Source organism: Dromiciops gliroides, chromosome 5 (genome assembly GCF_019393635.1).
Source record: "Dromiciops gliroides isolate mDroGli1 chromosome 5, mDroGli1.pri, whole genome shotgun sequence".
NCBI classification, from domain to species: domain Eukaryota; kingdom Metazoa; phylum Chordata; class Mammalia; order Microbiotheria; family Microbiotheriidae; genus Dromiciops; species Dromiciops gliroides.
Genome location: NC_057865.1, coordinates 103,354,751 through 103,370,997, shown reverse-complemented (window position 1 = coordinate 103,370,997; position 16,247 = coordinate 103,354,751). Strand labels below are relative to the sequence as shown.

General features: G+C 37.6%; 1 protein-coding gene across 1 annotated transcript in view; it reads left to right on the top strand.

The window, feature by feature from the left end:
- Positions 1 to 303: 303 nt before the first annotated feature.
- MGAM (maltase-glucoamylase) overlaps positions 304 to 16,247 on the top strand; it is a 196,932-nt gene continuing 180,988 nt past the window's right edge. The window contains 6 exon segments of the mRNA XM_043967551.1: positions 304 to 430; positions 2,483 to 2,620; positions 4,774 to 4,952; positions 12,597 to 12,714; positions 14,779 to 14,888; positions 15,932 to 16,083. Of these exon segments, the coding sequence (XP_043823486.1) occupies positions 304 to 430; positions 2,483 to 2,620; positions 4,774 to 4,952; positions 12,597 to 12,714; positions 14,779 to 14,888; positions 15,932 to 16,083 (824 nt within the window).

Here is a 16,247-nt window from a genome sequence, read left to right as displayed (position 1 = left end):
CATTGTATTGTTGAGAATAGTTATCATTCACAGTTTTTCATCAAACAACATTGCTGTCGACACTTAAAATATGGAACGAATAAATAGGGGTTAGATTTTTATTGGCTGTCTTTCACATGTAGCACAGATGCTTAGAATCATGGAATCTCAAAATTGAAAAAGGCCTCCCAAGTCACCTAGTCTGTCCCTTATTTGAAGTAAGAACCTTCTCTACCACATACCTGACAAACAATTCTTCAGCCTCCATCTGTTAGAGATCTTTATAATATTGAAAACTCTAATTTGTTTCTCCTTCCTGTTTAGATGGCGAAGAAGAAGAAGAAGACTTTTAGCAAATTGGAGATAATCCTTAGTTTTCTGTTACTGGGACTGTTCATCATATCTACTGCCCTGATTGTGCTTTTAGCTACGAATACTTCGGGAGTGACAGGTAACAAGACAAAGAATTGTGGTATTCTTGCACTATTGTCACCTAACATGGCCTAATATTTTCTAGAGCAGGTGGTGTCTTCACCATAGTCTCTAGAGTAGATCACTCCAAACTATGCTCCATAGAATCTTGGTCTTCCATGAAATATGAATACAAGAGGGGTATGAAAATATCATTGCTAAGAAATATTTTCTCTTCTAATATATTAAATATAAAACTATGTGCCAAAAACACTTTACATGGCATTTTAGAGGGAAAAAAGGCTTAATTTCCTCTTTCTAGCACTAAAATTTTCCTCCCCCCCTTTATCCATGGGGTATTTAATGTTCTTAAGCTTTCCCATACATCATTTTTAGATGGTAGCTATTAATTATTTTGCTATTAATAGTGTGTAGATTTTGATGTTGCAAACACATTTACATTCCTTTTCTATCCTTCACTTTATTTAAAATGTTATTGTGGCTTGTTAAATGTTAGTTAAATATAATTGAATAGCATTAATGAGAATAATAATTAATACTATTCAAAGGAAAGTTAGAACAAATGTTCATATAAATAATAAATGTATTTAACCAAAATTTACACCTATAAAATAGATGGGGAGTCCCTTAATTATCTAAATATTTTGTCCTTTGGATATATATGCACATATACACACATACACATATGTATGTATACACACATACATACTCACGTGTGTATAAATATATAAACATACAAATATCTATCTATCTATATCTATATCATCTATAAAATGATTTTACTGACTTACCATCAATAGTGGTCTATATTACTTTTCTTTTTTTTTGTTTTTGTTTTTTGGGGGTGCGACAATGAGGGTTAAGTGACTTGCTCAAGGTCACACAGCTAGTACTTGTCAAGTGTCTGAGGCTAGATTTGAATTCAGGTCCTCCTGAATTCAGTGCTGGTGCTTTATCCACTATACCATCTAGCTGCCCCTGCCAGTGTGTATCATAGTTGGAACTTGAACCTAGGTATTTCTGACTCCAGGAATCAGCGGGCTGTCTATCCATTATGCCAATCTTCTTTTCTTTAACTATCTTATAAACATTAAAAAATGCTATGTGAACTAAATGATATCCAAGGTCTTTTTCAAGTACTAAGATTCTATAAATTTTAAAATAGAAGTTGAAGGTCATATGTAGAAACCACCACAATTGTGGAGAAAATCTTTATAATTATGTGTCAAATCAAATTTTTAAAAAGCCAACCACTTTTGCATTGGGAAAAGTTCAAAATTGTTTAGAAATCTCATTGTTTTTATTAATAATATTCTGTATAATGTTATTGTCTCTAGTCAACAAAGTTGAAAAATTTTAATTTCATTGTTTTTTAATTCAACAAAAATATTTGAGGACTCATTTAGTTTCTTTTCTTGTTTTGGTTAGGTGGCACAGTGGATAGAGTGCCTGGAGTCAGGAAGGCTCTTCCTGAGTTCAAATCTTACCTCATATACTTACTGTGTAACCTTGGGCAAGTCACTTAACCCTGTTTGCTTCAGTATCCTCATCTATAAAATGAACTGAACAAAGAAGTGACAAACTACTTCAGTATCTTTGCCAAGAAAACCCAAAATGGGGTCAGAAAGAGTCAAATATGATTGAAAAATGACTAAATAATGCTGATTTGTTTTAAAGTTCTAAGCTGGGCTTTTTCCTTTATCTGGTTTGATACTGTCTGTCTATCACCAGAGTGACAAATCCATTTTCAAGGAGGCTGGTTTTTGTATGTGGACCTTAACGTTTTTATATTTATGCAATCATCATGGAGGGGGTCAGAGTGGAGTTATCGTTTGTCTCATTGGAAGTAAGGCAATGATATGTCCACCTCTGTGATTTTAGGCAAGACAAAAACTCTCTGGGCATCAGTTTCCTTGTCTGTGAACTAAAGAATTACATGAGATGTCCTCTGAGGTCCTTCCAGTTCCAAATTTATGATACTGTGTGTTGAACGTTCCCTAAGAACAGAATCATTTAGGCAGTGAAGCACAGAAGAAGTAGAGAGTAATCTCATGTAGTTCTTGTCTTCCAGGAGATCAGTCTAGTGGAAGAGTCAAACTATTTGGTCCTAGTGTGGTGGGGGACACAGGGAGGAGGATGACACCCGCAAGTGCCCACTCACAAACAGAAGCAGACAGACAGATAGACACAGGATGTGGAAAGTGGCATGGTGAATAGAGGGTTGGCCTTTTAGTGAGGAAGACTTGAAATCATATCTTGCCTCAGACATTTCTTAGCTGTGGGACCCTGGGTACTTAGAAATTGCAGAGACAACCTGCATTGGTAGAGGGAGTTTCCTTATTTTGAATTCTCCATAGTAGTGAAATCAGTCAATCAGGCACTGTGCTAAGTGCTGGGTATACAAATAAGAACAAATGAAGACGGTTCCCCTCAAGGGGCTTGTGATCTCTTGGAGGAAAACAGAAGACAAAGGGAAACTGAAAAGCAGAGAGTGAGGCACTCCAAAGTCAGAGGGACATAGTGGGGATGAGGTGGAGCATCAAGGCTGATGGGATCTTTCAGGATGATGAGGTTTTTGTTTTTGTAAATATTAATTAATTAATTGGTTTTTTGGGTGAGGCAATTGGGGTTAAGTGACTTGCCCAGGGTCACATAGCTAGTAAGTGTTAAGTGTCTGAGGCTGGATTTGAACTCAGGTACTCCTGAATCCAGGGCCAGTGCTTTATCCACTGTGCCATCTAGCTGCCCCTGTTTTTGTAAATATTAAATAAATTTATTACATATTTTAAAATGGCATATGAACTTCATGTACAAATGAAAATAAGAATGTTCACCAAATTCAAAGCGAAGAAACACTTTTTTGGATTCTTTCACACACAATTGATGTTCCTCTTGCTTAGATTCAATCTGTTGATTAGTGTTTCTAAGAATAGTTTCCCCAAGAATGAACTTCCTGGGGCATGATGGGGAAACGAGAAAATTCCAGAGTAGTGCAGACAGGTGAGAAATGAGGGGTTCTGAGCGGAGTCTTCTCCTTCAGTGGAGGGTTTAGAGGTCATGGTTCCGACCTCCTGGAGGATAGAGATGGAGTATGGAAGTGGAGTACCAAAGCCGATGGAGTCGTGCAGGGTGATGTTCTCTCCAACAATCACACGTCTGGTCCCCTTCCCTATATTCATTTCATTGAACTGTGGGCTTTAAGCAAGGCACTTAAAGAGTCTCTCAGCCCCAATTTTCTCATCCATAGAATGAGGGGGTTGTACTCAATGGCCTTTAAAGTTCCTTTGAGCTCTATAACCTCACATTTTAGTTTTAACTTGACCTCTCCTTTTTCACAATCATACTATATTCACAGATTTAATTATTTTTCTTTATGTAACAGCTCATTTTCTGCCTCTAAAAGTAATTTTATGCCATTTTTTTTTGGTGGGGCGATGAGGGTTAAATGGTTTGCCCAGGGTCACACAGCTGGTAAGTGTCAAATGTCTGAGGCTGGATTTGAACTCAGGTCCTCCTGAATCCAGGACCAGTGCTTTATCCACTGCACCACCTAGCTGCCCCCCTCATATTTTATTTTAGTGTCCTAAGGTTTGCAAAGCACTTAACCCTATGACTAAGGTGGTAATAGTTTTATTATTGACATTCCATAGTTGAGAAAGCTGAGGTTTATAGATATTAAGCTGATAGATGTCAGATTTAGAATTAGAACTCCCGATTGGGCAGCTAGGTGGTGTAGTGAATAGAATTCTAGGCCTGACGTCAGGAAGACTCATCTTCCTGAGTTCAAATCTGACCTCAGGCCCTTACCAGCTGTGTGACCGTGAGCAAGTTACTTCACCCTGTTTGCTTCAGTTTCCTCATCTGTAAAATGAGCTGGAGAAGGAAATGGTAAACCAGTCCAGTATCTCTTCCAAGAAAACCCCAAATGGGGTCACAAAGAGTTGGTCATGAGTGAAAGCAACACTCCTGATTCCACTATACAAAGCTGTCACTAATACATTTAATTTTTTTATTATTTTATTATTATTATTATTTTTTTTTAGTGAGGCAATTGTGGTTAGGTTACTTGCCCAGGGTCACACAGCTAGTAAGTGTTAAGTGTCTGAGGCCGGATTTGAACTCAGGTACTCCTGACTCCAGGGCTGGTGCTTTATCCACTGTGCCACCTAGCTGCCCCACTAAGACATTTTAAATTTATGGAATGTATGAGTATTAAGGACTGACCATAAAGTAAAAGTCAAATCATCAATAGAATTAATCCCACTGAAAAACGATAAGTACTAAGGACAGAGTGGGATTGAAAGTTTTATGAGTTGTGTATTTCATGGTGTCTTATTGCTTGTCTGGCCTTTGTCTTACTAGGTGGTTCACAATCTAACACTACTTCAAGTCCTGTGACAACAAAGACAACCACCTCTCCAAATACAACGATCTCTATTCCGACCTCCACACCCACTGCTTCCACACCTTTAATTCCAGAATGTCCTGTAATTGACTTGTCAGAAAGGATCAACTGTATTCCTGAGCAAATACCAACACAGGTCTGTTTTAATGTATGATTTTATCCTTTAGATTACTCAGACTATCTGTTCTTTAGTTATTCCTCCCAAACAGGATAGTAGAAATGGAAGGGACCTTAGAGTTCATCGGGTCCAATGCTCTCATTTTACTGATTAGAAAACAGAGGTGGGGAGGCATGAGTCTTCTCCATAAGTTTGCACAGTTTTCTTAGAATGCTGGTTGTTGGAGTTGTGGTCTAATATTCTACTTTTGGTTCCAGGATGATTCATTTTGGTTAGATGAGTGGGAAGGAGCATGTTTTGATTCAGTAGGCTGACCAACAGATAGAATCAGGATGAATTTGAGTGGGTGAACCATGAATTCCATAGCAACATGGTCACAATGGTTTTTTTCTCAGTAAACTATCACCTGAATGAGTAGATTCAATTTCAAATTCTGTCATAAATTATTATCAACATGCAGATAACTCCTAAATTTACATATCCAGTGTCCATTTCTTTCCTAAGCTTCACTAACTGCCCACTGGGCATCTCTACCTGAACATTTCATAGGCATCTCAAACTCAACACATCCAAGATAGAACCCATTATCTCTCCCTCTAAACCTACTCTTCTTCCTAACGTCTCTATTTCTGTCAAAGGTAACACGATCCTCATAGAAACCCAGGCTTACCACCTTGGAAGCTTCCTCAACTCTTTATTTTTCCTCATTACCCCTTGATCCCCCCGCCTATTCTCCATAACATACCAGTTGCCAAATTTACTTGATTCTGCCTCATGTCATACCTGAACCCTGTCCCCTTCAAATCAACACCACTGTAGTTCTGGTCCTCATTATATCTTGTTCATACTATTTTAATAGCTCCTAATTAGCTTCCCGTCTTCCAGCCTCTCCCTTCTCCAATCCATGTTCCACACAGCTACCAAATTGATATTCCTAAAGCACAGGTTACTCTCCTCTTCAGGAAGAAACTTCGACGATTCCCAATTATTTCTAAGATAAAACACAGACTCTTCTCTTAGGTAGCTAGGTTATACAATGACTAGAGTGCTAGGCCTGGAATTCAGAAGACCTGAATATAAATTTGACTTCAGACATTTACTAGCTGTGTGACCCTGGGCAAGTCACTTAGCCCATTATCCTCAGTGTCCTTAACCATAAAATAGGGATAATAATATCATCTACCCCATAGGGGTGTTGTGAGGATCAAATGAGATAATATTTGTCAAGCTCTTAGCACAGCACCTGCCACATAATAGGCACTTAATAAATGTATGTAAAGGAGACCGAGTAAGAGGCTACTGTGATAGTCCGGATGAGATCTGTTAAGAGCCCAAAGTAAGGTGGAGGCAATGTGAGTAGAGAGAAGATGGATGTGAGAGCTAATTCGGAGTTAGAAACAAGACTTGCTTAGATATGTGGGGGTGAGTAAGAGTGAAGAATTTATGATAACACCAAGTTTGTAAACCTGGGTACTAGAAGAATGATAATGTCCTTGGAAGAAATAGAGAAATTTGGAAGAAGAAGGAAGAGAAGGGAATAAGTATTTATTTAGCACCTATTATCTGTCAAGCACTGTGCTAAGTGCTTTACAAATAGGGAATCATTTGATCCTCACAACATCCCTGTGAGGTAGTTGTTGTTGTTGTTTAGTTAGTCAGTTGTATCCAACTCTTTATGACCTTGTGGGCCAACTGTCCATAGGGTTTTCTTGGTAGAGATACTGGAGTGCTTTACCATTTCCCTCTCTAGTGGAACCTTTTCATTAGACAAGCACAGGTCACTCCACAAAAATGAAGTGACTTGCCCAGAGTCACACAACTAGGAAGTGTCTGAGGCTGGATTTGAACTCAGGTCTTCCTGACTCCAGTTACAGTGCTCTATCCACTGAGCTCCTTAACTGAGTTTGAGAGCAATAATAAATCTTGTTTGAACAGTTTTGAGCTTGAGATGCCAATGGATTAAAATGTCTACTGGGTGGTAGGCGATAAAGGACTGGAATTTTTGTGTGTGTGTGAGGCAATTGGGGTTTAGTGACTTGCCCAGGGTCACACAGCTAGTAAGTGTTAAGTGTCTGAGGCCAGATTTGAATTCAGGTCCTCCTGACTCCAGGGCCAGTACTCTATCCACTGTACCACCTAGCTTCCCCAGGACTGGAAATTTAAAGATAGACTATGGTTGTTTAGAGAGATCTAGGAATCACTCATCTGCAAAGAGATGATAATGAAATACATGAGAGCTTATAAGATCAGCAAGTGATGAGAGAGAAGTCTCTGGATGGATTTTAAGAGTATACCCATATTTAGGGGACGTGACATGGACCGATGATCCAGCAGAGAGGACTGAGAAATAGTCAGACAGAGGATAAACAAGAGAGAAAATTGTTACAAAAGTCCAGAGAGGAGAGACATTCAGGAGGAGAAGTGATCAACAGGGTCAGAGGCTATAGAAAACTTAAGAAAGATGAGGATCAAGAAGAGACATTCAATTTGGCAAGTAAAAGATCATTGGAGACTGGAAAGAACAATTATGTAAAATGACTCAATAATAATGTGTATTATGGTAGGGCCTTTGTTGCTGGTAGTAGTAAATCTTACAGGCAAAGAGGGATGCTTGCCAAGTGTTCATGACAGGGTTGTGAAAACTCCTAAAACTCCCTAGAAGAGTTAAGAGCATACCCTTTGACCCAGGAAATACTTTTTGGCCCAGTAAGCTCACCATTGGGCATATGACCAAAGGAAGTTATATAGAAACAAAATTTTTTGCTATGCTAAAATCATTATAGCCAGACTCTTTGTTAACAAAGAATTGGAAATAAAATGGATGCCAACCAGTTGAGATATGGCTGCAAAACCTATGGTGTGTGGATGTAATATAATGTTATAGTGAAGTAAGAAATATTGAATGTGAGGTATTCAGAAAAACATGAGAAAATTTAAAAATAAACTTATGCAGTGAAATAAGTAGAACCCAATGATGATAACAATGAAAATGAAAAGACTACTAAGATGAACTTTGGATGGTTGAAAAGCCAACGATGAATAACAAATAATAAAGCATATCTCTCTTCTCTGAGCAGAGAGGAGGGGGAATATTGGGGCATAATGTTGTATACATTATAACATGACAATTCCTAAAGCAGAATTTGTTGCTTAATTTCAATTCTTTGTTACAAAGGAGGGTTTAATGAGTCAGGGGCAGAGTGGAGGTTTTTTTCTTTTTTCCCTTTTTTTTTTCTCCAGAAATTACTGATGTAAAGACAAAAGGCATCAGTTAAATGCATTTTAAAAGAAATTGTCTGTCCAGCCACAGCTTTCTCTTAGGAAGTTTAGGACCCCTTCCCAACCAGTTTTGACATTAGAACTTGCTGAATTTCAGATAACAACCAAATTGCTTTAATAACACTTCCCTTTTCTTTTGTTTTATTGCTATCATGTGGGGATAATAAAGTCATATTCTGTTAATACTTGATCATTTTTATTATTCTTTAAGTGAACTTTGCTTTCTTTAATCATGCTTTGCCACAAATTAATTAGGGCATACTTCCCATTCATGTTTTCCTTAATCAGAGTATGAAGCTCTGGTTGCATGATTTATCACTACCTTTGACAGAAACATCACCATTAAAGGACTTTAATTACCATCAGAGAATATGAGAAAAAGTCAGGATTCCAGCCACACACAAGGACATAGTATGAGAAAATAGAGTTTGGAAGAAGAGGCTATGAATTGCATTGAAGGATGGAGAATAGGTGGCTGGTTAGCCCAACAGTAAAATTCCCGTATTTCTCCTAATGCTAAGAAAGGGCTGCGTGAATAGGTAGGTAAGAATTGACAGTTAGGCACTGTTCCCAAGAGCAAGGCAGGATTCTGTAAATGGGAACTCCTGAAGGTGAAATGTGGGTTGTAAGAAGGGTCCTTCCAACACATGAATCTAAGAGTTGTAAGGAACCACAGAAATCGCCTAGATCAGTTTCCCATCTGAAACATGACTTTCCTCTGAGGAGTAAAGATTTAGATCTGAAAGGTACCTTAGGGGATCATTAGTGCTGTCTTCAAATATTTGGCGTGTTGCAGGTGACAGAGAGATTACAATTCATTTATTGTTTAGTCATTATTTTTCAGTCACGATACTTTGTGACCTCTGTTGGGGTTTTCTTGGCAAAGATATTGGAGTGGTTTTCCATTTCCTTCTCCAGCTCATTTTACAGATGAGGAAACTGAGACAGGAAGAGTTAAGTAAGTAAGTATCTGAGGCTAGATTTAAACTCAGGTCTTACTGACTCCAGGCCTGGCACTCTATCCTCTGCACCACCTAGCTACCCTCCTCTGTCTACTATACTTCCACTTCTCTTTTAAAATATCTTTTTGTTACTAAAAATGATTTACTCAGCAAAAAGCCTACTTAATATATTTTTATTCTAATTTTATTAGAATAGTCATGGGCTGCATAGTATAGCTTCATGAAATTGCTGGCAACTCTTTGTCTTCTCTATCTCTCTGTCTCTCTGTTCCTAGCCCTTTCTCTCTCCTTGTCTCTGTACCTTTCTGTGTCTCTGTCTCTTTCTGTGTCACTATCTCTGTTTCTGTCTCTTTCTGTTTCTATCTCTCATTTCCTCTGAAGGGGGAACAAAATTAACCTATCTGATAAAGTGGAGTTTACAGGAAAATGTAATCCCTAAGAAGAACAATGGATGAACATGGAATGGGACCCTGTCTATTTGCTGCCATGTTGATTTTCCTTGGCTAAATAGTACCACACAGTTTTCAAATAGTGAAAAGTGGATTTTCCCCAGTAACCATGGAGAAATAGTTCTTATGGACACAGAACCCCACTCCAGAGGAGACAGAAGAATGTATGTTGGGGATTGCTTACAAACACAAGACGCTTACTAGCTGTGTGACCCTGGGCAAGTCACTTAAACTATTTTTTGGCCTTAATCCACTGGAAAAGGAAATGGCAAACTACTCTAGTCCCTTGCTAAGAAAACTGCATGAACATTATTGGCATGCTATGGTACACAGGGTCATGAATAATTGGACACAACTGAATGACTAGACAGCATCAACAACAAGAAATGATGAAGGGTATGGTTTCAGAGAAACCTGTGAAGACTTGTATGAATTGATGCAGAATGAAGTGATCAGAGCCAGGAGAAAAAGTTATACCACATACAACAACATGTACATATTGTAAAGACCAAAAAGTTTGAAAGACAAAAAGTCTGATCAACACAATGACCAATCACAGTCCTAGAGGACTCTTGATGAAGTATGCTATCTACTTCCAAATAGAGAAGTGATGGATTCAGAGTGTGGATTGAAGGATATTTTTTTGGACATGACCAATGTAGAAATTTATTTTGCTTGGCTATATATGTTTGTAGGAAGGTATTTTTTTCTTTTTCTTTTTTTGCTTTCTCAGTGGTAGGGGCAGGGAGTAATGGGAGAGAGAGAAGGAGGATCTTTGTGAAGAAAAAAATTAATTCAAAGAACAGAAAAATGCAATTAACAAGAGGAGATTTATTTAGGGGAAGGATATTTAACAAGGACATGAATTAATTGGGCTGGGTGAAATGTCCTTGCCTCTGTATTCCTTGATGTGGTTAGCCACCAGAGAGAACCGGTGCTCTTCCAGGCTATTGTTGATTTAGGTGACAAGACTGTAATGTCAAGAGCTTGAGCCTTTAGACTTTGGAGCCAATCAGGTACCTTTTGAGGGAAAAAATAAACCCCAAAGTAACTCTCACTTGCATGCAGGTGTATTAAGATATTGTTCCCACCACGAAGTGGCATGTGTTTAATGGTGTTGATATTGTCATGAAAATGTTAGTAATTCTGTACTTGGATGCTAATATAGATGTGATCTCCTTTGGAGATAAGTTTAATTTCTCTAATTGCATGCTCTGAATGGGTATCTATGAACTTTTCAGTGAAACTATTAAGGAATTTATTAGTTGGCTATAGTCAACTCTTCATTAATAAAGTTTGGATGGGAAAGGGAAAAGAACAAGTATTTGTTAAACACCTACTATGTACTTTACAAATATTATTTTGTTAGATCTTTATAGCAAACCTGGGAATTAGGTGCTATTATTACCCTCATTTTACAAATGAGAAAACTGAGCCAGTCAGAGGCTAAATGACTTGCCTGGGGTCACCCAGCTAGTAAGTGTCTATGGCTGGATTTGAATTCATTTCTCCTTATTCTAGGCCCAGTTCTCTCTATCCATTATGTCATCTAGCTATCTGTACTTTACATTGTGGCTTATCTACCAAAGTAAATCGATAATTAAACCCATATTTAATTTCTCTCCCCTTGTGATGTTTGCCATAATTTAAGAGTTCAGCATATAGGACACTTCCCTAGCTCTTCATAAGCACTATGCTTACTAGATGTGTAGCAGCTGCCGGATAGGAGGCTATTTTCCCAGGTATGACTGATTGATGACTTAGAGAATTTTGCAAAAAACAATTCAGTACTTCTTTTGCTAGAAAATATAATTCTTTGTGAAAATAACAGTTTAATTAAATAAAAATTCCTTGTTCTGCTTAAATGAAAATTCTTTTTGCATCAAGATTAAAAAATATTTCACTTAGGGGCAGCTAGGTGGCACAGTGGATAGAGCACCGGCCCTGGAATCAGGAGTACCTGAGTTCAAATCCGGCCTCAGACACTTAACACTTACTAGCTGTGTGACCTTGGGCAAGTCACTTAACCCCAATTGCCTCACTAAAAAATTAAAAAAAAATTAAAAAAAAATATTTCACTTAGACTTAGATTGGTGTTTTCTCTCATCTCAAATGTATTAAGTATGTTCTTAAATTGATCTTAGGTTTAATTTCTAATAAGCCTAAGTGTATTGGGACTATTCATGCCTCTATTCATCTCCTCTAATAAGGCTTTGGGGTTTAAACGTGGCTTAATCTTTCCAGAATGTCTCAGTACTTGTACTTTTTCTACATCTGGAAGAGCAAAAGATTGAACAAGAAATTTCACTGGGTCTCCTTCCCTGTTTTCTATATAAACTTGAATATAATAATCAAACATATACTCACCATCCTTGGAAACATATATAATACTATACTAAGGACTGATTCACTTCTCTAGCTGTTGTATGTGTGTAGATGTCTATATGTGTGTATGTACACATGCGTATGTATATACATATGTGTGCATGCATGAATACAATATAGACATCTATACATATACATGTATGTATATAGCAATTTCTAAATGGGACTTTACCCTCTCTTTTGAACCTTTAAAATATTTTGAACTTACAGAACAGTCCTTAATTACAATCTCTTAGCCCAGTTCTGGGTTGTTCCTATATAGTATCCGTCACAGCATATGGTCAGAGAAATCCATTTATTTTAATGTCAGCCTGAGCCAGATATCATTAGCAATATAATTCTCTTTTCTAGAAAAAACAAATCAGAGAATAATGTGAGGCAAAGGGAAATATAAAATGATGGATGACCTGACATTTTGTGTTATTTGTTTCATTACTCCTCTGAATTGGTGACCATATTTCTCAAGAATACTCATAATTGTAACTCATCCAAGACTCTGTGTATGAAAGGTACCTAGGATAGGAGGTGAATAATATTAGGGGGCCATTGTTGACACTATTAGACTGACATAATTCTTTTTGTTCCAGGCCACATGTAACCAGCGTGGTTGCTGCTGGAATCCTCAGGGATCAGTAAATATGCCTTGGTGTTACTTCTCGAAGAACTATGGCTATCAGATAGAAAATAGTACAAATACCAGTGCAGGTAAGTCAGCCAGTTTCCAGCATAGGAAAGAATTATCTATAATATCCCTGGGGGTAGACTCAAAAACCACCCAGAAGACAGAACTGCAAGCATGTGGTGTTTCTCCCTGAATTGTCATATTCACCATGAAAGGCAGATGGAACTTCTCACAGATAAGAGTCAGGATGCAGAAGGGCAATATTATTGGAGGCATGATTTCAACTTTAAAGAAAAAACTAACTTATAAGTTGGGCATGTACTTTTGTGAACTATGAAGCATTATACAAATACAAGGTCATGTCTTTATTATTGATATTCATATTACTAGTGTTGGTTATTAATGACTATTGTTGATATTGTTATTAAAATTTGTTTTGTTATTGATAACAGCAAGAACAAGCAGAACCATCCCTACCCCTAAAACAATGCAGGGTATAAAGAGACAGAAGAAAGAACACAAATGGTCCCTGACCTCTGGGAATACCTAGTATAATTCCTGTTCTCAGGGAGTTCCTAGTTTTGAAGTTAACTTCAAGTAGTCTATTTGGGTTGATAAGAACAACATGCATGAAAACGTTGGATCATAGATGTGGAGGGGACATTAGAAAGTAGCCTATTCCTTCCCCACACTCCCATCATTTTCCAGTTGAGGAAATTGAGGTCCAGAGATGTGAAGTGATTTTCCTAAGATGACACAGGTAGTAAGCAAGAGTCAGAATTCGAATTGGCTTCCATCATCTCCAAATGCAGTTCATTTTCCACTATAGCAAACTATCTCCCTTAAACATATTTGCAACAAAGCATACAAGAAGATGAAAGTGAGGAAAATTCAAAGCGAATCGCTAAATACTGAGCGAACCATGTACTAAAGGAGATTAAAGAGGAAAGAGTGACTTCACAGTGGGTTTTATGCACTTTCTGCAGGTGGCTTTTCCCAGTGTCTTCTTTCTGAGATGGGCATCTCTCTTTTCTTTTTATAGCTTGTTATAGTAACTTTTATAATGCCTCCCCCATTAGAATGTGAGTTCCTTAGGAATGGTCTTTCTGCCTTTCTTTGTGTTCCAGTGCATAATATGATAAGTGCTTGTTAACTGATTGACCTTGCATGACATAGACTGGAGAATGGCTGAACAACTTTTAGTATAGGAATATACTGGAGTAGATTGTGCTGTGAGAAATGATGAATCTGGGAAAACATGGGAAGACTTTCATGAAGTACAAGTGAAAATATTCAGAATGAAAAATTCAGAACAGTAATTACAGTAGTTTAACAAAAATAATACTAAAAGGTAGTTGTACTCAGATTAATTGTATGAACCTGTCTTGGTGCTAGGGAAGGAAGGAAACAAGTATTGAATAAGCACCTTCTATGTTACTGATATTATACAACCATTATTTCATTTGGTCTTCACAATCATCTTGGGAGGCAAGTGTTATCATCCTCATTTTAGTAATGGCAATGTCTGTGATTAGATTTGAACTCAGGTATTCTTGATCCTTGGCCCAGCACTCTATTCACTATACCATCTTACTTCCTTTAACCCTGGAGAATGAAGCATATCTTCCTCTTCTCTTCTCATTAGAGAGGTATGGGACTACAGGTGCATAGAATCAGGTGTCTTTTCATATATGGTGCCTTTGTTGGATGGTGCTGTTTAAATGTTTTTCCTTGTTACAAGGGAGAGTCCAGTGGGAGCTCTAGACATTAACTGGAAGATGATCATAGTAGAACAAACAAAAGTCATCAAAAAATTTTTGCCTTGCTTATAATAGTAGGACTTTAATTATTTATTAGACTGAATTGAATTGAATAAGGGGAGCACTTTCCAGAGGAAGTCTTTATTCTTGTTTTTAAGGAGAGGAGTATGGATTGGGTACAAAAGATTTAGCACCCTGCCCCCATCAAATTCTGTCTCAGTAGTAGTATGCATATGTGATAGTATTTATCCATCTCTTTCCTAATTCTTTTGAAAAGCAGAAAACTTTTCTTTTTCCTCTTCCTGTTTTGGGTATTTATGTGTAATGTTAGTGAGATATGATATTATCCAGGGCATGACAACTCTTTCTGTTTTCCCTCCCCATCAGGGTTCACAGCCCAGTTGAGGAGACTGCCTACCCCCTCGATGTTTGGAAATGATATTGCCAATGTCGTCCTTGCAGCAGAATACCAGACATCCAATCGTTTCCACTTCAAGGTTTTTTTTTATTGTTCATTTAATTGAAAGTACAAATGTCTCTGGGAGACTTAGGGATCATCTAATCTTAGCCCTTAATTTAGAAATGAGATAACTGAGGCCTTTAGAGATTAGATAACTTGTCCTAGGTCACCCAGCTATTGAGAAGCAGAGGTAAAACTATGATTCAGCTTGACTTGCAATCTAGCTATCATTATATTATAATTCTATAAAATATAATAGAAGTGCTTTTCTTAACAGTGTCAGCAACTTCACAATCAGGAGACACCCATGTCTTCTCATGTTTGATGAGTAAGTTGTGACCAATCATGTGCCCTTTGTGCCAAATGAAGTATTATAGGGAGAAGACAAGTAGGAAGTTGAGAGTTTTAAAAGTGTTAGTACCTTTCACAAAGTGGGGCTGGACCTATGATTTTATTATTATGGGGAACTCCCAGCAAAAACAAAACAAAACAAAACAAAACAAAACAAAACAAAAACCACTTCTCTATCAGAGCAGCTCAATAATTCTTAGGTAGTAGTTTTAGGGAGTTGCTTAGAGGCACTGGGATAAATTCAGAACTCGAACCCAGATCTTCCTTACCGAACCTTGCCTTTTAGCCACTGCTCTATGCTGCCTATTACATAATATTGATATTACATATTGATGTATGTTGAATTCATTGAATTGGATTGAAAGGCTATGTACATACAATCATGGTGTCGATTTATGAGAAATGATTTTCATTTTCATGAGAGACATTTACTTTAAACAAACAAACAAAAATGGTTACAGAATTTTGGAGACCATCTTGTTCAAATTGTGTCTGAAGAAGCCCATCTTCTAACATATCCTCCCTTGAACAGACCCCTGGTGAGGTCCTCCTGAGGAAGCCCATTCTATTTTTTATAGCTCTAAATATTAGGACATTTGTACTTGAAATAAGCTTAAATTTGCCTCTTTTAAAAAATCAAAGACAAAAACAACCCCCACCCCTGGAGAGTTGTTGGATTTTCTGAACGTATTTCATTTTAGTTTTCTGTTTGTGCATCCCTTTGGACAGATCAGTGACCCCAGTGATGCCAGATATGAGGTCCCTCATGAACATGTGAAGCAATTTACTGGAAATGCAGCTAATAATTTGAACTATGGTGTGGAAGTTGAAAAAGAGCCATTTCGCATCAAAGTTATTCGGAAAAGTAACAACCGTGTTTTGTAAGTTCTGTGAGCCTGGGTGATGACCAGGACATTGGAAAGTATGAGTAGGGGGGCCTAAACATTTGAGAATGACCTGATGAATTTTGAGTTTAGGAATATACACGATAGCATCATTGTCTCAGGGCTTCTGAATAGAAGGGTTTTTGGTTTTTGTCTCTCCT